This window comes from Calliphora vicina, chromosome 1 (assembly GCF_958450345.1).
Source record: "Calliphora vicina chromosome 1, idCalVici1.1, whole genome shotgun sequence".
NCBI classification, from domain to species: Eukaryota; Metazoa; Arthropoda; class Insecta; order Diptera; family Calliphoridae; genus Calliphora; species Calliphora vicina.
Window position 1 is genome coordinate 13,003,194 of NC_088780.1, and position 21,975 is coordinate 13,025,168.

At 25.6% G+C, this 21,975-nt stretch overlaps 1 protein-coding gene across 1 annotated transcript; it reads right to left on the reverse strand.

Annotated features, from left to right (window-relative positions):
- Window positions 1-1,197: 1,197 nt before the first annotated feature.
- Ask1 (apoptotic signal-regulating kinase 1) lies at window positions 1,198-20,174 on the reverse strand. The gene is made up of 10 exons (XM_065499036.1): window positions 19,179-20,174; window positions 16,644-16,838; window positions 10,549-10,709; window positions 9,585-10,479; window positions 9,171-9,512; window positions 8,905-9,105; window positions 8,237-8,838; window positions 8,045-8,170; window positions 5,425-6,558; window positions 1,198-1,983 (listed from the first exon to the last, which is right to left on the reverse strand). The coding sequence occupies exons 1-10, from the start codon at window positions 19,392-19,394 to the stop codon at window positions 1,692-1,694; spliced, it is 4,164 nt and encodes a 1,387-aa protein (XP_065355108.1). The 5' UTR covers window positions 19,395-20,174; the 3' UTR covers window positions 1,198-1,691.
- Window positions 20,175-21,975: the final 1,801 nt, after the last annotated feature.

Consider the following 21,975-nt stretch of genomic DNA (forward strand, 5'->3'; position numbering starts at 1 on the left):
AAAAAATGAAAACATATGTTCGAAAATGAAAATGTAGGAAAAATCAAAAAATTATTTAATTTTTATTGATTACAAGTAAAAGATAATAATTTTTGGAGAATTTTCGAAATTCGAAATGAAGTTCGAATTTTCGAAATTAAATAAAAATTTTCGAAAATACTTCTAAAAGTTGAAATTTTTATAAACAATAAGAATTAAAGCAAATATTTATGAAAACTTTAAATTTTATGTTCGAATTTCAAAATAAGTTAAAACTCATGTTCGAAAATAAATAACAAGTGAAAATATTGGAAATATCCAACAATTATATATTGGAAATATCCAAAAATTAAAGCCAAAATTTATGAAAACTTTAAATTTTGTTCCAAAAATTCTATGTTCGAATTTCAAAAAAAATTAAAACTCATGTTCGAACCATGTGGAAATATTAGAAATATCTAAAAAATATTGTTGTTTTTACCGATTAAAAGTAAAACATAATAATTTTTGGTGAATTTTGGAAATTCGAAATTAAGTTGGAATTTTCGAAAATAAATCTAAATGTTATTATTTTTATAAATATTAAAAATAATAAAAAAAAGTATGACAAATCCAAAAATTATATTATTATGTTCGAATTTCAATGAAATTTTGTGAAATTATTCCAAAAATTAATTTGTTTTTATTAATAGAATAACAACAGCATAATTTTTGATGCATTTGAAAATTCGAATTTTCGAAATTAAGTTTGAATATTTTAAAAATTCTTCTAAAAGTTCGAAAATATGAAAATTTTGAAAATAATTTTTGGTGAATTTTCGAAATTAAGTTCGAACTTATAAAGAAATTCGAAATTAAGTTTGAATATTTTCAAAATTCTTTTAAAAGTTGGAATTTTTATAAACAGTAAAATTGAGAACTTCAAAATAAGTGAAATCGATTTTTGAAAATGTGAAAACATTAAAAATCATTTTTGGAGAATTTTCGAAATTAATTAAAGAAATAATTAAACTCAAGAAAACAATTTTAGAAATTCAAAATTAATTTCGAATTTTAAAGTTTGAAATTTTTATAAAATTTAAAAAAATTAAACTTTTGAGCATAAAATTCTCAATGTTCAAAAATGCTAAATATAAAACACTGTTCATAATGTAAGACCCGAGTAACTTATAATCAAGTTCAACCCCCAATCCATTTTTTAAATTAAAACTCCATTGATTTATTTTTATTTTTCTTCAACACTTCTCTTCTCTTAGCTTTCTTTATTTACTCTCTCATCTTAATAAATTATTAATGTTCAACTTGTGTATTTAAATGGGTTTTAGTTGGGGGGCAGGGGGATTGGTATGAATAATAGGGCAGGTATAAGGACGGGGCGGCGGTTGTTTGTTAATAAAAACTTTTTTCACAAAAAGAAAAAAATTAAATTAAAATTACAAAAAATAATAATTATAATAATAAAAAAAATTATACAATAATAATAAAAACCATATTGTTAGAAAAAATATTAACAATAATTAACAAAAAAACATGTAAAAAGGCATTTTTTTCAAAAAAGAATATCAACGTTTAAATGTGCGTTGGGGTAAATTAAAAATGAATGAATTTCATCATCATTAAAAATTAATTAAATTGTTAATAATTTTTATGAGTTTTTCTCTTTTTTGATTGTTTGTTTAATTTCTTTGTTTTATATTTTTCTTTTTTTAAACTTATTCACTACACGAATCATATTCACTGTCACAACGTTTATTACTATTGCGTCTTAAAGAGCTGCGAGTGTTTTTATGATTTAAGGCCACCGAATTATTGTTATTATTATTGAAATTATTATAATTATTATTGTTATTAGGGTTGCTAGTGCTATTGCAGCTGCTAAAAGCAACATTGTTGTTATTATTAACATAAGCATTTGTCTGACGCTCAGTTAAATTAACCGTTGTTGCTAAATTCTCTGAACGTTTTTGGGTGATTAACGACCACAGGCGTACTTCAATGCCCAATCTGTAAGAGAAAAAAAAGAAAAATAAATGAAATTAGAGATTTAATCTTAAACAAAAACAGTTTAGTTTCTTGATTAGCAAATATACAAACCAGGTTAGTAATGAAATATAACTGTTAATTTAAACCTAAAAAAGGACCTTTTAAAAAACGTTCACTTGATTTTCGATTTTCACTAAATACTTAACTTTTTAGAACAATTCTGAATGTTCTAAAATAATTTAGAAAATTTGAACTTAATTTCGAATTTATTTTAATGTTCGAAAAGATTTAAAAATTTTGAAATTTCTACAAACATTTCAACTGCCTAAGAGAAATTACACTTTTTATGCAGTTTTCGAAAATTTTAAAATAATTTCGAAAATAAGAACTCAATTTCAACTCGTTTCGAACATTTAAAACTTGCAGTTTTTCATTAAAATATAAATATTTCTAAATTTGGTCTCAGTTAAATATTCCAAATTAAAAATTTTAAGAAATTTTGAAAATGTTTGAATTTCGAAATTTGCAAAACAGGTAAAAAAATTAAATATTTTACAAAATGTGTTTAGAATTTCTATTTCTTATACGAAATTACAACTTTTTATACAATTTCGAAAACTCAAACTTAATTTCAAATTTATTTTAAGTTCGAAATTATTCAAATATTGAAAATTTTGTAATTTGTTTATACTATTTCAACTGCTTGAGAGAAATTACAACTTTTTATGCCATTTTCGAAAATTCGAAATTAATTTCGAAAATATAAACTCAATTTCGAACTTATTTTTTAGGTACAAAAAAACATTTAAAATTTTTAGTTTTTCATTAAAATCAAAATATTGTTAAATTTACTCTCATTTAAAAAGGTTTTCGATATTTCAAATTAAAAATTTTAAGAAATTTTGAAAATGTTTGCCCAGATTTGAATTTCGTAACTTGCTAGTCTAATAAAAAAATAAAGGTATTGCAAAATGTGTATAGAATTTCTATTTCTTATATGAAATTACAGCATTTTTACACAATTTCGAAAATTCGAACTTAATTTCAATTTTAATTTAAGTTCGAAATTATTCAAAAATTTAAAATTTTTTAATTTGTTTATATTATATTAAATGCTTAATAAAAATTACAACTTTTTATGCCATTTTCGAAAATTCGAAATTAATTTCGAAAATTCCAACACAATTTCGAATTTATTTTTTAGGTACAAAAAACATTTAAAACTTGCAGTTTTTCATTAAAATAAAAATATTCTTAAGTTTTCTCCCATTTTTATAGGTTTTCGATATTTAAAATTAAAAATTTTAAGAAATTTTTAAAATGTTTGCCCAGATTTGAATTTCGTAACTTGATAGTCTAGTAAAAAATATAAAGGTCTTGCAAAATGTGTTTAGAATTTCTATTTCTTATACGAAATAACAACTTTTTTATACAATTTCGAAAATTCGAACTTAAGTTCAAATTTATTTTAAGTTCGAAATTTTTCAAAAATTTTAAATTTTGTAATTTGTTTATACTATACCAATAAAAATTACAACTTTTTATGCCATTTTCGAAAATTCGAAATTAATTTCGAAAATACCAACACAATTTCGAATTTATTCTTTAGGTACAAAAAACATTTAATACTTGCAGTTTTTCATTAAAATCAAAATATTCTTAAGTTTTCTCCCATTTTTATAGGATTTCGATATTTCAAATTAAAAATTTTAAGAAATTTTGAAAATGTTTGGCCAGATTTGAATTTCGAAATTTGCTAATCGGTAAAAAAAATAAAATATTTTACAAAATGGGTTTAGAATTTCTATTTCTTATATGAAATTACAACTTTTTTATACAATTTCGAAAATTCAAACTTAATTTCAAATTTATTTTATGTTCGAAATTATTCAAAAATTGAAAATTTTGTAATTTGTTTATTCTATTTCAACTGCTTCAGAGAAATTACAACTTTTTATGGCTTTTCAAAAATTCGAAATTATTTTCGAAAATACCATCCAATTTCGAACTTATTTTTTTAGGTACAAAAAACATTTAAAATTTGTAGTTTTTCATTCAAATCAAAATATTGTTAAATTTTCGCTGATTTAAATAGGTTTTCGATATTTCAAATTAAAATTTTGAAAATGTTTGGCCAGATTTGAATTTCGTAATTTGCTAGTCTAGTAAAAAAAAATAAAGATCTTGCAAAATGTAATTAGAATTTCTATTTCTTATACGAAATAACAAATTTTTTATACAATTTCGAAAATTCGAACTTAATTTCAAATTTATTTTATGTTCGAAATTATTCAAAAATTTTGTAATTTGTTTATATTATATTAAATGCTTAATCAAAATTACAACTTTTTATGCCATTTTCGAAAATTCGAAATTAATTTCGAAAATTCGAAATTAATTTCGAAAATTCCAACTCAATTTCGAACTTATTTTTCAGGTACGAAATATATTAAAATCTTGTAGATTTTCATTAAAATAAAAGTATTGTTAAATTTTGTCTCATTTTAACAGGTTTTCAATATTCGAAATTAAAATTTTAAAAAAATTTTCAAATATTTTGCAAGATTTAATTTTGGAAATTTTTCAAATCTGGTAAAAAAAGGTCTTGCAAAATGTGTTTAGAATTTCTATTTCTTATACGAAATTACAACTTTTTTATACAATTTCGAAAATTCGAACTAAATTTTAAAATTTTTTTTAAATTCGAAAGTCAAAATTTTTATTTTCGAAATTAGTTAAATTGGTAAAAATTATTGATTTTGAAAATTGTTTTCAGAATTTCCACTTCTTACAACAAAATACAACTTTTTGACACAATTTCGAAAATTCGAACTTATGTTCGAATTTATTTTTTATGTTCGAATTAATTAGAAACAAGTTACACACATTTTTCAACATTCCTTCATTTGTACACAAGTTTTCTATATTCGAAATAAATAAATTTAAAAATTATTTTCAATTACACAAGTTTTGAACTTTCAATATTAATTAATTTGGTAAAAAAAATCAAGATTTTTCAAACTGTGTGTAGAATTTCGACTTCTTGTTCGATATTAACACTTTCTATGACAAATTGAATGTTTTGAATTTTCGTACTTAGTAAATCTGGCTAAAAATCAAAGAAGAGCTTAATCATTTTGCGTGGATGGACCTGAATTTTCTTTCAGAATCTTTTTCAACACCCTCTTTTAGTGGTAGATGGCTCCGTCAGTCTCACTTATATCGATAATGGCTCTTACCAGTGGGTAAGAGCCACTTGCCAAAATTCAAAATTCGAATGCATTTTCTAAACCGCTTCGGGAGTCATGCAAACATTAATGTCGAAGACCTGACATAGAGTATATGTTGTGAGTAACACGAAATTTACTTAGATTTATATGTTTTAGTGTATTCTTCTTATTATTATTAAGTTTTTCCTGTCTTCCTAAACAAAAATAAATAAATACCTCAAACACTACTTACCTTAAATCTAATCTCATTAAATCCAACTTTTCCATATTGCAGATAAAATCCTCATAGGAAAAACCCTCATTCAATATGATAGTCTTGGAAACTTCATCAATATCATGTTGGGTCAACCACTCCTCCAATTGTTCGTCGACCTCTTCGAGGCCACCATTATACGAACTAACATTGCTAACAGATCTGCGGGCAAATTGACGTTTTAGCTGGCGATTGGGCTTTTTATTGCACGCTGTGTATTTGGTGCGTCTGGTACGTTTGCGGCCCATATAGAAATGAGCCAATTCTTTGCTGATATTTTGTAAAGCCTTTAAACTTTGCTTTTGATGTTCCAAATGTTGATGATGAAACTTGCGATTAGATTCCTTAATGTCTCTGAGCAGGCGCACACATTCGGTGGAGGAGAAACTATTGCTATCCTCTTCCATGGCGGGCGTATTACTGCAGGCTATGTGATTTGGATCAAAGGCGGCAATTTTCTCCTGGCTATCCGTGGATGTTTGCTGTTGATTGTGCACACTTTCATCATCGATCAATGACAGTTCTTTGCCCAACAGATTGGCCCCCAGTTCGGGTGATAAAATCATAACACAAGCCTGTACCGCCTGTTTAACCAGATTATCCAGGGCAAACATCCAATGAGGTTTGATAGAGTGCATTCTTAGCACAGAGATGACAGCATCTTGAAATGAATACAAAGCCAAATGCAAATGATCCAAGGCGGCAGCATCATAGTTTAATTCTTCCTTTAAACTATTTATACACGCCTCTAAATGTTTTTCCTTCTCGTTCATTATGTATTCTCTGATGCCGTGCAAGAGTTTTTGCAATTTACTTTTTGTTAAGGTCACTATGTTGCTGTGTTCAGGGTTTAGTTTCTCCAGCCACAGATCACATATTTTCGACTCATCCGTCGTTAGGACTTTCGATAAAGTGGTGCGACGTTGAGATTCTTTTTTGAGATGATAGAAATCATTGGTTTCACTGGTCTCTGAACTGGCGCCAGTGCGTAGCGAGGGTGTGGATACTTCGATTTCGGGCGACAGTAAAGTGCCCGAAGAGTTGCGTCTTTCCATGGTAAACGATTGGTGACTGGGTAGATTTTCAATGTCCACGGAAGTGCTGTGGAAGCCTCTGAAAAGTAAAAGAGAATTTAAAAATTTTTTTTATTAGTAAAAATTTAAAATTTTAAAAAACATTTTGAATTTCGAAATTTGAAAACTTTGTGAAAAAGGCGGAAAATCATTCAAATATTCTTATATTTACAATAAACATGCAAAAAATAATTTTTTGAGATAAAAAAACAATTTTCGAAATTAAGTTCGAATTTTCGAAATTAATTTCGAATTTTCGAAAATGTCTCAAAATTACAAAATTTTCAATATTAATAGAAAATAACAAAGAAAATGTAAATTTTTTGATATTTTCTTCAACAAATTTTAATTTCGTAACACGAAAATAATTAAAAATTCGAAATTTCGAACATTTTTCATTAAAAAAATAATTTTAATTAGTTCAAAGAAATTTTGTATTTAATATTCAAATCTTTAATAAAAATTTTGAATTTCGAAATTCGAAAATTTTGTGAAAACGGCGGAAAATCATTCAAATATTCTTATATTTACAATAAACAAGCAAAATATAATTTTTTGAGATAAAAATAAAATTTTCGAAATTATGTTCGAATTTTCGAAATTAAGTTCGAATTTTCGAAAATGTCTCAAAATTACTAAATTTTCAATACTAATTGAAAATAACAAAGAAAACTGTAATTTTGTTGATATTTCCTCATCAAATTTTAATTTCGAAATAAAAAATTAATTAAAAATTCGAAATTTCGAAAATTTTTCATTAAAAAATAAAATTTTAATTAGTTTAAAGAAATTTTTCAAATCTTTAATAAATAGTGTTTATTTTTCTACTACATTTTGAATTTCGAAAACTTTGTGAAAATGGTGGAAAAACATTAAAATATTTGTATATTTACATTAAACAAGCAAAATAGAATTTTTTGAGATAAAATCAAATTTTCGAAATTAAGTTCGAATTTTCGAAATTAATTTCGAATTTTCGAAAATGTCTCAAAATTACTAAATTTTCAATATTAATTGAAAAAAGATAAGAAAATGTAAATTTTTTGATATTTTCTTCAACAAATTTTAATTTCGAAATACGAAAATAATTAAAAATTCAAAAATTTTTCATTAAAAAATTAAATTTTAACTTGTCTAAAGGATGTATGTATTTAATTTATAAGATTTGAATATCTTTAATAAATAGTGTTTATTTTTCTACTACATTTTGAATTTCGAAATTCGAAAACTTTGTGAAAACGGCGGACAAACATTAAAATATTTTTATATTTACATTAAACAAGCAAAATAGAATTTTTGGAGATAAAAATTCAATTTTCGAAATTATGTTCGAATTTTCGAAATTAAGTTCGAATTTTCGAAAATGTCTCAAAATTACAAAATTTTCAATATTAATTGATTTTTTCTCAATAAATTTTAATTTCGTAACACGAAAATAATTAAAAATTCAAAATTGTATTCAAAAATTTTTCATTTGAAAATGAAATGTTAAATCTTTAACAAATAGTTTTCATTTTTCTACTCACTCTATTTCCGGTGTCGTTGGCGTATTACCAGATCTCGGCCGATTGACTAAACGATCAGCTGGTACCGATATACTGCGACTAAAGTCTGTACTAGAAGGTGTACCTAACCTGAGTTTACGATGTTTACTGAAAAAAGCAAAATAAAACATTAAAACATTCATCTCTAAACAATTGAAACCCTTTAAGACTCACTCTGTTAAAAATGGATCCTCCAACAGCTGGGCCGCTGTTGGTCTGTCCGACTCCTGTATAACAAAACATCTTAATATAAAACTCTTAGCAGCCGGCGACAATTCATCGGGTATTGTGGGATGTTTTTTATAGTAACCCACTTTAAACATGGCCGCCTGAGCTGAACCCAACTCTATAAAAGGTCTTTTACCGGTAGCCATTTCTACATTGGTGCAACCAAATGACCAAATATCAGCTGCCGGTCCATAGCCACGAAAACCCAAGTCTATAACCTCGGGAGCCATGTACTGTAAGGTGCCGGTAAATGTAGAGACCATGGGATTAATGCCAGCCAAACGTTTGGATGTGCCAAAATCGGATATTTTCACCACACCACTGTAGGTGTTGACCAGCACATTGTCACCCTTAATATCACGATGGACAATTTTCTGTTCATGCAAATATTTGAGACCTTCGAGAATTTGTTTTGAATAAAATGCCATGGTAGATTCGTTGTCCTTCAAAGGACCCCATTTCTTTTCAAGCAAATCGGACAGAGAACCACCCGGCACCTGTTCCATAAAGATTTTGAAGAAGCCATCCTCCGACAAAGAGCCAATGTACTAAAAAAAATAAATAATTCGAAATAAAATACCTTTAAAATAATGTTGAATGCAAGAACAACCTACCCTAACAATATTACGATGCCTTAGCTGTGAATGCAATTTGATTTCCTCATGCAAGGGCTGCACATCTTGTGAATTCTTTTCCGGCACTTCCTTTATGGCAATTCTTACTTGTGTGTGTTTATCGCGGGCCGCATATACAGTTCCATAAGTGCCCTTGCCCAATACAATTTTACGATTTTGATCATCATAATCATACTCATACTAAAATGGTTGGATAAAGGATAAAAATAAATTTAAATTTATTTTCTTTAAAACAAATATTATACCTCTATTTGTGGTGGCTCTTCCTCATTGAGATTAACAAACACATCCTGATCCGAAGCCATTTCCCATATCAATTCATAGAATCGTTGACGACACTCGGTGGATGGGAAGTAGATTTGAAAATCATCTGAATTGTGATGCACATACAAATAGGCACAACGATCGTCTCTTTTATACAAACTGACCGATTTGATTTGTGAGGCAGTGAATACAAAATCATGAACTTTTTTACATTCGTTTTTGGCATGAGCCAAACAAACGTTAATGATTTGTATGGATTTCTCTTCGGCATCCATGTTTATGTTCACATAACTGGGCATATAGATTTTTTGGGGTTCAACGATCTAAAAAAAAGTTGCAAAAAAAATAAATAAATTAAAAAACATGCAAAAAAAAATCATTATTTCCAAACTCACCAATATTGGAAACCGAATATTACTTATTTCACTGCTATCGGTGGCCACCAAAAAGAAATCCATCCAAAATTGAAAAATTTGCTCCTCTATGGTGGGCTGATGATCATCGCCCTTCTTGCGAAAACAATGTATTAAACTAATATTGCCAATGGTCGATTTCAAATACCAATTCGGAGGTTTCAACTTAAACATACATTCAGCCGCCTTAATAGCTTTAGCATAATCTTCGGCCAACACCGAAATCTCAAAGAACGTGGCCACATCCCAGTACTCCGTCAGCGAAGACAAACTACCCTTTTTGCCAATCAAATTATTCAAAGTCATGCCAATATGCTGTAGTTCCTCGGTATTTGAAAACTCTTTGCCATCGATGACCAACAATGTGGCCAAATTAATGCCAGCATATTCATTGGGTTGTACTTCGAAACTTTGACGATACCATTTGATGGCATTACGCAGACTAACAGTATCGGTGTAATCAGATTCCACAAATATATCTTTATAGATGCGTCCGCATAAACACAACATATCGGGAAATTCATTTTCTTTTTTTTCCAAAGCCTTTAGGGAAGACTCTAAAGCCTTTTCACGATCGCCCTTTTTGTTGCGACGATTTAAGGCAAAGGCATACAGGAAGCTCATATTGCCCGTTTCCACATATTTACGGGTATTGGGTATATTTTTCAAATCATTGACCAAACACACCATGGCATCATAGTCCTGAACATCACGCAGTGAACACATAAAACTGTGTACCACTTCGCCCGACAGGACATGGGCATCGTCTAAACGTTTGCGCATTTCATGTAATATACTTTGCAGTTTCTTTGAGTTGGTGGCAAAGGTTTCGCGGGCCTGTCTCAGATCAATAAGAAACTTTTCACGCATGTGGGCTCTGTTAAAGAAAAGGACAAAAACAGAATTAAGTAAATTATGGTAACGAAATTTAGAAAAGTTTATTTACTTGGATTGTATTTCAACATCTTGCAGCAAACGTCTAATTCTTGCCTGTAAAGTGGGTATTTTTGTATCAGCTGGTAGCTCTTTGTTGAAATTGGTTAAATTACAAACACCATATTCAGTATTCAGTTTGTACGACAGAAATGTATAGTTGGGAAATGAAAGCTGCAAAGACAAATTGATATTAAACCAAAAAAAATATTAGAATTTTGTTTGAATTTAGGTTCGAATTTTCGAAATTAATTCGAACATGTTCCAAATTGAATATTGACATACATATATTCAATTTGAACTAGAAATAATAAAGAAATAATAAATTTTTGAAAATTTTGTTGAGAATTTCTAATTTCGAAATTCCAAAATTATCGAATAATCAATGAAAACACAATTTTTTTTTTTATTTTCACAATATTTAAGCAAAATACAATATTTTAAAACAATAATTAGAATTTCGAAACTAAGTTCGAATTTTCGAACATGTATCAAAATGTTTTTATTTTCAATGTTAATCGAAAATAATAAAGAAAAAGTAAGTTTTTGCAACTTTTGTGGAGAATTTCTAATTTCGAAATTCCAAAATTATACAATAATCAATGAAAACACAAAAAAACTTATTGCTTCCACAATATTTAAGCAATAATTTGATTTTCGAAATTAAGTTCGAATTTTCTTAATTTTCAATCTAAATCAAAAAATCAAAAATAAAGAAAAAGTAAATTTTTGGAATTTTTGTTGAGAATTTCTAATTTCGAAAATCGATAATTATGCCAAAATGAACCAAAACAAAAAAATCTTGTTATTTTTGTAATATTTAAGCAAATTATAATATTTTAGAACAAAAATAAAATTTTCGAAATTAAGTTCGAATTTTCGAACATGTCTTAAAATGTCTTAATTTTCAATGTTAATCAAAAATAATAAAGAAAAATAAATTTTTGTTGAGAATTTCTAATTTCAAAAATCAAAAATAAAGAAAAAGTAAATTTTTGGAATTTTTGTTGAGAATTTCTAATTTCGAAAATCGAAAATTATGCCAAAATGAACCAAAACAAAAAAATCTTGTTATTTTTGTGATATTTAAGCAAATTATAATATTTTAGAACAAAAATAAAATTTTCGAAATTAAGTTCGAATTTTCGAACATGTCTTAATATTCAATCTCAATCGAAAATAATAAAGAAAAAGTAAGTTTTAGCTATTTTTCTTAGGAATTTCTAATTTCGAAAATCGATAATTATGACAAAATGAACCAAAACAAAAAAATCTTGTTATTTTTGTAATATTTAAGCAAATTATAATATTTTAGAACAAAATAAAATTTTCGAAATTAAGTTCGAATTTTCGAACATGTCTTAAAATGTCTTAATTTTCAATGTCAATCGAAAATAATAAAGAAAACGTAAGTTTTAGCAACTTTTGTTGATAATTTCTAATTTCGAAAATCGATAATTATGCCAAAATGAACCAAAACAAAAAAATATTTTTATTTTTGTAATATTTAGGCAAATTATAATATTTAAAACAAAAAAAAAATTTTCGAAATTAAGTTCGAATTTTCGAAATTGTCTCAAAATGTCTTAATTTTCAATGTTAATCAAAAATAATAAAGAAACATAAATTTTTGTTGAGAATTTCTAATTTCGAAAATCAAAAATAAAGAAAAAGTAAATTTTTGGAATTTTTGTTGAGAATTTCTAATTTCGAAAATCGATAATTATGCCAAAATGAACCAAAACAAAAAAATCTTATTATTTTTGTAATATTTAAGCAAATTATAATATTTTAGAACAAAAATAAAATTTTCGAAATTAAGTTCGAATTTTCGAACATGTCTTAAAATGTCTTAATTTTCAATGTTAATCAAAAATAATAAAGAAAAAGTAAGTTTTAGCTATTTTTCTTGGGAATTTCTAATTTCGAAAATCAAAAATTATGCCAAAATAAAACAAAACAAAAAAAATCTTGTTATTTTTTAAATATTTAGGCAAATTATAATATTTTAGAACAAAAATAAAATTTTCGAAATTAAGTTCGAATTTTCGAACATGTCTCAAAATGTCTTAATTTTCAATGTCAATCGAAAATATTAAAGAAAAAGTAAGTTTTAGCAACTTTTGTTGAGAATTTCTAATTTCGAAAATCGATAATTATGCCAAAATGAACCAAAACAAAAAAATCTTTTTTTTTGTAATATTTAAGCAAATTATAATATTTTAGAACAAAAATAAAATTTTCGAAATTAAGTTCGAATTTTCGAATATGTCTCAAAATGTCTTAATTTTCATGGGTACCTATTAACAATAAGAAAACAGCTAAATTAAACAAAAATTTGATTAAACTCATTATTTTACTTATCATAATGTTTTGTTGGTGTGTTAATTTAAAAGCAAATACCTACAAATACCTACAACAAATTAAATGTTTATTAAAAAATTATAAACAAAAAATTTACCTCCAAAAAACGTGTGTTAGCAAAAAAATTAATTAAAGAAAAAAAATTTTAAAAGAACAATGATTTTCTAAATGTATTTATGGCTGGCTTAAATAAACAACAACTACCAATTACCAATTACTACAACAACAAAAACAAAGAATTAAATAACAAAAATGATAAATTAAACAGCAATTAAATGTATTAATACAACAATAAAAAAATCAACTAAAAAATACCATGTGTAATGTAAACAAAACCAAAAATAAAGAGCAAAACAAAAAACCGCAAATAAATGAAAAAACTAGAAGAAAAAAAAACTAAATCAAAATAAATAAATACATGAATGAAATGAACGTATAAAATGAAACAAAAGTAGAGAGAAAAAAAAGACAGACAGACAAGTGGGAGGTGAAACAAGAGAATTGAAAATAAAATGTAAACAAAACCAGTTTTAATGGCGAAAAAAAAAATGATAAAGCAACAACCAAACAATTTACAACTACAACAAACCAATAAACAAACAAACATGCAGCAAGCAAGCAACCCACACCAAAAACAACAACAATAAAAACTATGTATTTGACATTTCGTGTAAATTGTTTCTTTTAATTTTTTTCTCTGCAGCAGCGTTTATATCAACTTTTTGGAACATGTAAATTTCCCTGAAAATTGGACCCCAGGACTTCAAATCTGCTTCTAGTTGTTCTGTTCGTGTGCATGTTTAAGTATGTATGAGGAACATTGGCGTCAACTTCGCTGCTTTTTTTTTTTTGCACATTTTGTAAATTACAATTTCATCTTCTTCTTCTTCTATTAATGGCGGGTCAAAATTAAGACAACGGTGTAAATAAAACAACAACAAGTAGTCATACATAAAAACAGCAACAATTCAAGTTAAATGTTTGAGTGCATGTGTTTGAGTTTATGTATGAGGGGAATTGTGTGTGCAGAGATAGGACACACTGTTGTTATACAATAATACAGTATAATTGTTGTTATGTCAAACGAAAAAACTACTAACAATAACAACAACAACTATCAATTGTATTGTTGTTTTAGAGATTATCAGAGCTGTTAACTATGAAATAGTGAATTTTGAAGGAATTTTAAGACTGATAAAGAAAAACTACTTAAAGATTTGTATATGTATCAAATTATATTTAGACAATAGTTTTAATTGTAACAATTAATAATTATGTATTTAACAGAAATATTAAATAGAAATTACTAAAATTAAAAAAGATTTAATAAAATTATAAATTTTTGCAAAAACAAAAATTTTTGGAATTAAAAACAATTTGAACTGAGTCAAACTTATTTTAAAAAAAAATTATTTTAGGAAAATTTTGGGAATTTTTTTTTGAAAATAAGACCCATTTCACACTCGGCAATTTAGTTGCGCTAGTCTCTTGTGTTTTTAGACGCCAGAGGTAATGTCGGGTTAAGGAGAAGAAAATTTTACATGCTGTTTTGTTGTTGGGCAAGAGACTTGCGCAACTAAATTGCCTAGTGTGAAAGGGGTCTAACTAATTTTGAAATTCGAATATTACGCAAAAATGAACCAAAATCATAAAAATCTTTTTATTTTCATAATTTAACATTTTGAAACAAAACCAAAATTTTCGAAAGCAGATTAGAATTTTCGAAAATGTTTAATTTCGAATTTTTGTTTGAAAATTTCTAAATTAAGTTCAAATTTTCGAAAATGTCGTAATTTTCAAAATTTATTTAAAAATTTAAAAAAATTTGTTAAATTTTTAAATTTCGAAATTCGAATATTAAGCAACTTTTACAAAAATCAAAAATGGTTTTTATTTTCAATAGGTATTTAATCGCAAAACCAACCAAAAACGTTTGAAGACCAAGAATTGTAGGCATAACTCCTTGAAGATTATTGTCGAACACAACAAGAGCTTACAAAATCATTGGGAGTTACTCAAGCAGCAGAATCCAGCCAAAAGCTGGGAAATTGGATACCATACGAATTGAAGTCGAGAGACCGTGAAAGACAATTTTGTATGTCTGGAATGCTGCTTGAACGCTATAAAAGAAAATCATTTTTGCAACGAATCATTACTGTCGATGGAAAATGGATTCATTTCGATGTGAAGCCAGGCCAACCAGCCGAATCGACACCAAAGCCAAATATTCATGGAGCTAAAGTAATGATCTGTAGTTGGTGGGACTAAAATGGTCCTATCTATTATAAGCTTTTGAAGTCCGGCCAGACAATAACAGGGACCCTGTACCGAACGTAACTGATTCGTTTGAGGCGAGCATTGGCCGAAAAACGTCCAGAATATGCGGCCAGACGTGAAACCTTAATATTCCATAATGACAACTCTCGGCCACATGTTGTAATACCTGTTAAAAAGTCTTTAGAAAGAAGTAGTTGGGAAGTTCTACCTTTCCCCGTCCGACTACTATTTGTTTCGATCGATGCAGAACGCTTCACTCTGGAATACGCTTCACTTTGAATTAAATGACATATCCTATATTGGCTTGATTCGTTTTTGGCATCACAAGATGAGCAGCAGTTCTTTTGGCTCGAAATCCACTTTAGATAAATGGATATTGTACAAATGTTTCAAAATAAAAGCTAAAATTTAGTATTTTTAAGTCATACATCCAATAATTTTTATGCAAAATATAATATTTTAGAATAAAATTAAAATTTTCGAATTTTCAAAAACTAATTTCGAAATTAAATATTGAAATATTGCGCAAGATTTAACGAAAACGCTCATATTAATTTATTTTAACAATAGTTAAGCAAAATATAAATAATTAACTTCGAATTTTCGTTGAAAATATCTAATTTTGAAAATTTTCGAATATTTTAGAGCAAAAATAAAATTTTCGAAATTAAATTCGAATTTTCGAACATGTCGCAAAATGTCAAAATTTTCAAGGTCTATTAAAAATAATAAAGAAAACTTAAATTTGTTGAATTATTGTTGAGATTTTCTAATTTCGAAATTTGAAAATTAAGCAAAAATTAACAAAATCTCGAAAATATTTTTATTTTCATAATATTTAATCAAAATATAATATTTTAGAACAAAAATAAAATTTTCGAAATTAAGTTCGAATTTTCGAACATGTCGCAAAATGTCTAAATTTTCTAGGTCTATTAAATAATACGGAAAATCTAAATTTTACGAATTTTTCTTATCAATTTCTAATTTCAAAATTCGACTATTATTCAAAAATTAACAAAAACATTTATTTCGAATTAAAAACTAACTGATATATTTAAGTTAAACAAATGTCTGTTTTATCAGCTTGGCTTTTGAAACTAAAGTTTCGTTAAAATATTAAAGTATGTATTTAATACTGAGTAATAGAACTACTCCCTTCTGTGTTTAAAAACAAAATTTAAAAATTTATTTATGTATATTCAATAATAAAACCAAAACAACAAATTCATTTGTAACAAAATCAACAACAATATGTAAATTAATTTCAAAAGAGTAGGTGTCATTTACACAAACACATTTAGAAACACATTCACCTATAATAACATTTTGTTTTGAATAAATAAATGCACTTTATAAAAACACAATTAAATAAAAATTTAAAACGGAAATACAATCAATAAAAATAACAAATTACAAAGCAAACAATATAAACAAAATTCATTCATGGTCTCGCCACTAACTTACCTTTAAACTTAAGGTCTGCTTCGAGTGTACATCATTGTAGATCAGTATATTCTCTTTCATATTGAACGATTCACGTACACCCAAGTGATACGATAGTGATCTTTGATGAGCCTGTATACTCAAATCGATGACAGCGACATCAGCATTGTAAAATGTTTCCAATTTTTTTGTTTCACCGAAATCTAATTTGTCAAACTGCAAAGAAGAGCCAAAAAAATAAAAATAAAGACAATTTAGAAAATGTTGTTGAATGAAGAATTTAAGAAAGAAATATGTATCAATTGAATTAAATTGGTTATTGATGTAATAAGATTTTTTTTTTTTGGTTTAAGATCAAAGTCCTAAATTTAGAGAGGGGTTGTCAGGGTAAGTGATTTTTTTCTTTTCTTTAGAAATATAGAAATTTTATGAATGAAACTTAAATTTATTTTCAAACCCATACAATTTAAATGAAGTATTTGTTTATTCAATTTAATATTGACAGCCATTATATAAGAAATACATATATTTTTTTCTTATTTTGACCATTTTTAAAACTTAACGAATTTTTATTTTTAAAAACAAAATCATTTTAAAGAAGATTTATAAATATTCGTTGGACATAGAAAATTTGCTCTTGAAATCTATAAAAAATTCAAAATTACGGCCATCTAAAAAACTTAACGAAACTTTATTTTTGAAACCAATAGGATTTCAATAAAGATTTTTATATATTCCTAGAACATGGAAAATATAATATTTAATTCCAAAAAAAAAAATTTTTGATGATTAAAAAAAAACTTAACGAAACTTTATTTTCTAAATCAAAAGCTTTTCAAGGCAGATTTTAACATATTCATTGACCATAGAAAATATATTACTTAAATCCATAACAAGATTTAATTTTTGACGATTTAAAAAACTTAACGAAACTTTTTTTTCTAAACTAAAAGTAATTCAACACTTATATTGCTATATTAATTAATCTTAGTAAATGTACTATTTAAATTTAAAAAAAGTTATTATTTTTGGATATTTAAAAAACTTAACGAAACTTTATTTTCTAAACCAAAAGCATTTCAGGGAGATTTTTACATATTTATTGAACCTAGAAGAGCTGCAATTTAAATCTATAACATTTTCTAATTTTGTACGAATATAAAAAACTTAAAGAAAGTTTATTTTCTAAACCAAAAAAAAAAATTAAGTTATTTTTCTATATTCATTTAACTTAGTTAAAATGCTATTTAAATTTAAAAAAAAGTTCTAAATTTTGGACATTTAAAAAACTTAACGAAAGTTTTTTTTCTAAACCAACAGCATTTCAAGGAAGATTTTTATATATTCAGTGACTACAGAAAATCTAATATTTAAATCCATAAAAAAAAACAAATTTTTGGAGATGTAAAAAACTTAACGAAACTTTATTTTCTAAACTAAAAGTAATTGGAAACTAATTTTTCTATATTAATTTAATTTAGTTTAAATGCTGTTTAAATTTAACAAAAGTTCTAATTTTTGGCCATTTCAAGGAGTATTTTTTATATATTCAGTGACCACAAAAAATGTAATATTTAAATCCACAATAAAATTTAATTTTTTGGGGATTTAAAAAACTTAACGAAACTTTATTTTCAAAACTAAAGGTAATTCAACACTAATTTTGGTATATTAATTCAACTTAGTTTAAATTCTACTTAAATTTAAAAATAGTTCTCATTTTTGGTCATTTAAAAAACTTAACGAAACTTTTTTTTCTAAACCAACAACATTTCAAGGATGATTTTTATATATTCAGTGACCACAGAAAATCTAATATTTAATTCCATAAAAAAAATAATTTTGGGCTATTTAAAAAACTTAACGAAACTTTTTTTTTTCTAAACTAAAAATAATAGAACACTAAATTTGTTATATTAATTAATCTCAGTAAATATACTATTTAAATTTAAAAAATTTATAATTTTTGACCATTTAAAAAACTTAACGAAACTTATTTTTTCTAAACCAAAAGAATATTGAGGATGATTTTTATATATTCAGTGACCACAGAAAATGTAATATTTAATTCCATAAAAAAAAATCATTTTGGGCGATTTAAAAAACTTAACGAAACTTTATTTTCTAAACTAAACGTAATTGAACGCTAATTTAGCTATATTTAGTTAAATGAGTTAAAATGCTAATTAAATATAAAAACATTTATCTTTTCGCCATTTTTAAAAACTTAACGAAACTTTAATTTTTAAATTGAACCTAGTTAATTAAAGTAATATTTTTGCTCAGTTAGATAAATAAGATTACATTCTTTATAATTTTATTAAAATCTACAATGTTTGCTTATTAAAAAAAATTTAACGAAACTTTAATTTCTAAACCAAGACTTTAAAATTAAAACATGAGATAAATTCATTTGCCACAGCAAAGCTGCTACTTAAATATAAAAGAAAAATATACTTTGGTCCCTTTAAGAAACCTAACGAAACTAGAATTTGTTAATTAAATCAAATTAAATGCTGATGTTTTTATAGTCTAATTTTGGATGAAAAAACTTACCTGAACTCTTTGAAAATTCGCCCCCACCGACAGCACCGCCTGCTGGATTTCTTCCAAAGCACATTCGCGATCCTTTAAATGATCACCCAACTGGGTGTCTATAACACACACCACCGTCAACTGTTGAATGTAGCTTTGATGGCTGGGCGGAATACAAGACGGCAGTTTGATGTAGGGTGCTACAGCCAGCGATGTAGACACAACATTATTGGCCATAGTTTTGTTGCTGCTGTTGTTGTTATAATGTTAAATGTTCTTATTATTGTTGTTGTTAAAGTAGATTGATCTTTGCAATTATTAGAATTGTTGCTATTTTGCCATAAAATCTATGATATTTTCTGTGAATTGTAGACATTCGTACATGAGTAGTGCATGCCCCTTGCTGGTGTTTTTTTTTTATTATTTTTGTATAATTTGTTTCTATTTTCTTAATTTTGTTGTTGTTGTATTATTTGATTTTTTTTGGCTAAAGTACCCCCATTCACTTTTTCCTTGTTTGCTTTCAACACCTTCACAATTTGGTTTTTTGTGTTCTTTTATTTAAATATGTATTTTTTTGTTCCTCCTCTAGCCTTAAATTCTTTAATCAAATATTTTTGTTCATTAGTTTTTCACTTTTTTTTTTCTTCTCCACTTTTCGATTTCTATCTTTTTTTTGAGATTTTCTTATCTTTTGTTCACTTGTAATTTGTTAGAGTGCCTTAATTTAAAACACTTTATAAGCTTTTCCATATAGTTATTAACAATAAACACTTTTTTAATTCTTTAGTTTTGCCTTTTCTTTCCAATATTATAAAACCTTTTGTGGAGAAAAAGCCAGAAATTATTGAATCTTTTGCAACCAGCAGTAGACGTCTTTTTCTTCTTCTGTCTTGTGCTCTTCATCGGCAAAATGTCAAAAAAGATTTCTTCTATTAACTAGTGTTGCTGTTGTTCCATTTCATACCTTTTTAAGCAAAGCTGTAGTAGCCAAGAAAATGCAACTCTGTTCGTTTATTATCTCCGGCTCTCTTTATTTATCTTTGTTAAGTAAACAGTGTTGGTTTTTATTAAAAAAAGGGAAAAATTATGAGAATTAAGCAAAAACCGTTAGATATAAAAATGTTATTTAAAATTTATGAAAAAGACAAATTAAATTGTATTTTACAATAAATAAAATAATAAATTAAACCCCAGTAAAAGGTAAAATTCAAAATACAATCCACTGTTTTAAGATTGAAATATGTATATTTAAATTTGTCCAATATATCAAAACTATTCAAAACAATTCTAATTCCAACAAAATGTTAAAGAGCTTGAATTTTAGGGCTTTAGAGCTTATTCGGATTAAGATTCAGTTATACTGAATTTAATGAAAATTTACTCTTGAAATATATAAAAATTTAAAAACTACAAGGATTTTACAAAACTTAACGAAACTTTATTTCTTGAACGAAATAGATTTCAAGGGTTCTTTTCAAATAATCGTTTGACATTCCAAAACTGCTAAAATCAGGAATATTTTGTCATTTTGGATGAATTATAAATTTAACGAAACTTTATTTTTGAAATCCAAATGATTTCAGGAAATATTTTAATATATTCTTAGAACATGGAAAATATACTACGTAAATCAAAAACAAATCTGTAATTATTGATGATTAAAAAAACTTAACGAAACTTTATTTTCTAAACCAATAGCATTTCAAGTAAGATTTTTATATATTTTGTGAACCTAGAAAAGCTGTTATTTAAATTTATAAATTTTTTTATTTTTGTATGAATAAAAAAACTTAACGAAAGTTTATTTTCTAAATCAAAAAAAAAATGTTAAGATGATTTTTTATATTCATTTAATTTAGTAAAATTGCAGGTTCAATAAATATATAAAAATCTACCTTGAAATAATTTTGGTATAGAAAATAAAGTTTCGTTAAGTTTTTTAAATTGCCAAAAATTAGAAATTTTTTTTTATATTTAATAGCATTTCAATTAAGTTAAATTAATATAGCAAAATTAGTGTTCAATTACTTTTAGTTTAGAAAATAAAGTTTCGTTAAGTTTTCTAAATCGCTAAAAATAATTTTTTTTAATGGATTTAAATATTAGATTTGCTATGGTCACTGAATATATAAAAATCGTCCTTGAAATTCTTTTGGTTTAGAAAATAAAGTTTCGTTAAGTTTTTTAAATCGCCAAAAATGTATTTTTTTTAATTTTAAATAGCTTTTGAACCAAGTTAAATGAATATAGAAAATCAATTTAACATTATTTTTTGGTTTAGAAAATAAACTTTCGTTAAGTTTTTTATATTCATACAAATTTAGAAAATTTCATAGATTTAAATTGCAGCTTTTCTAGGTTCAATAAATATATAAAACTCTCCCTTGAAATAATTTTGGTATAGAAAATAAAGTTTCGTTAAGTTTTTTAAATTGCCTAAAATTTTAAATTTCTTTAAATTTAAATAGAATTTTAAGTAGGTTAAATTAATATGGCAAAATTAGTGTTCAATTGCTTTTAGTTTAGAAAATAAAGTTTCGTTAAGTTTTCTAAATCGCTAAAAATTAATTTTTTTTAATGGATTTAAATATTAGATTTTCTATGGTCACTGAATATATTAAAATCAGCCTTGAAATTCTTTTGGTTTGGAAAATAAAGTTTCGTTAAGTTTTCTAAATCGCTAAAATCAAATTTTTTTAATGGATTTGAATATTAGATTTCCTATGGTCTCTGAATATAATAAAATCATTTTTAAAATTCTTTTGGTTTAGAAAATAAAGTTTCGTTAAGTTTTTTAAATGGCCAAAAATTAGAA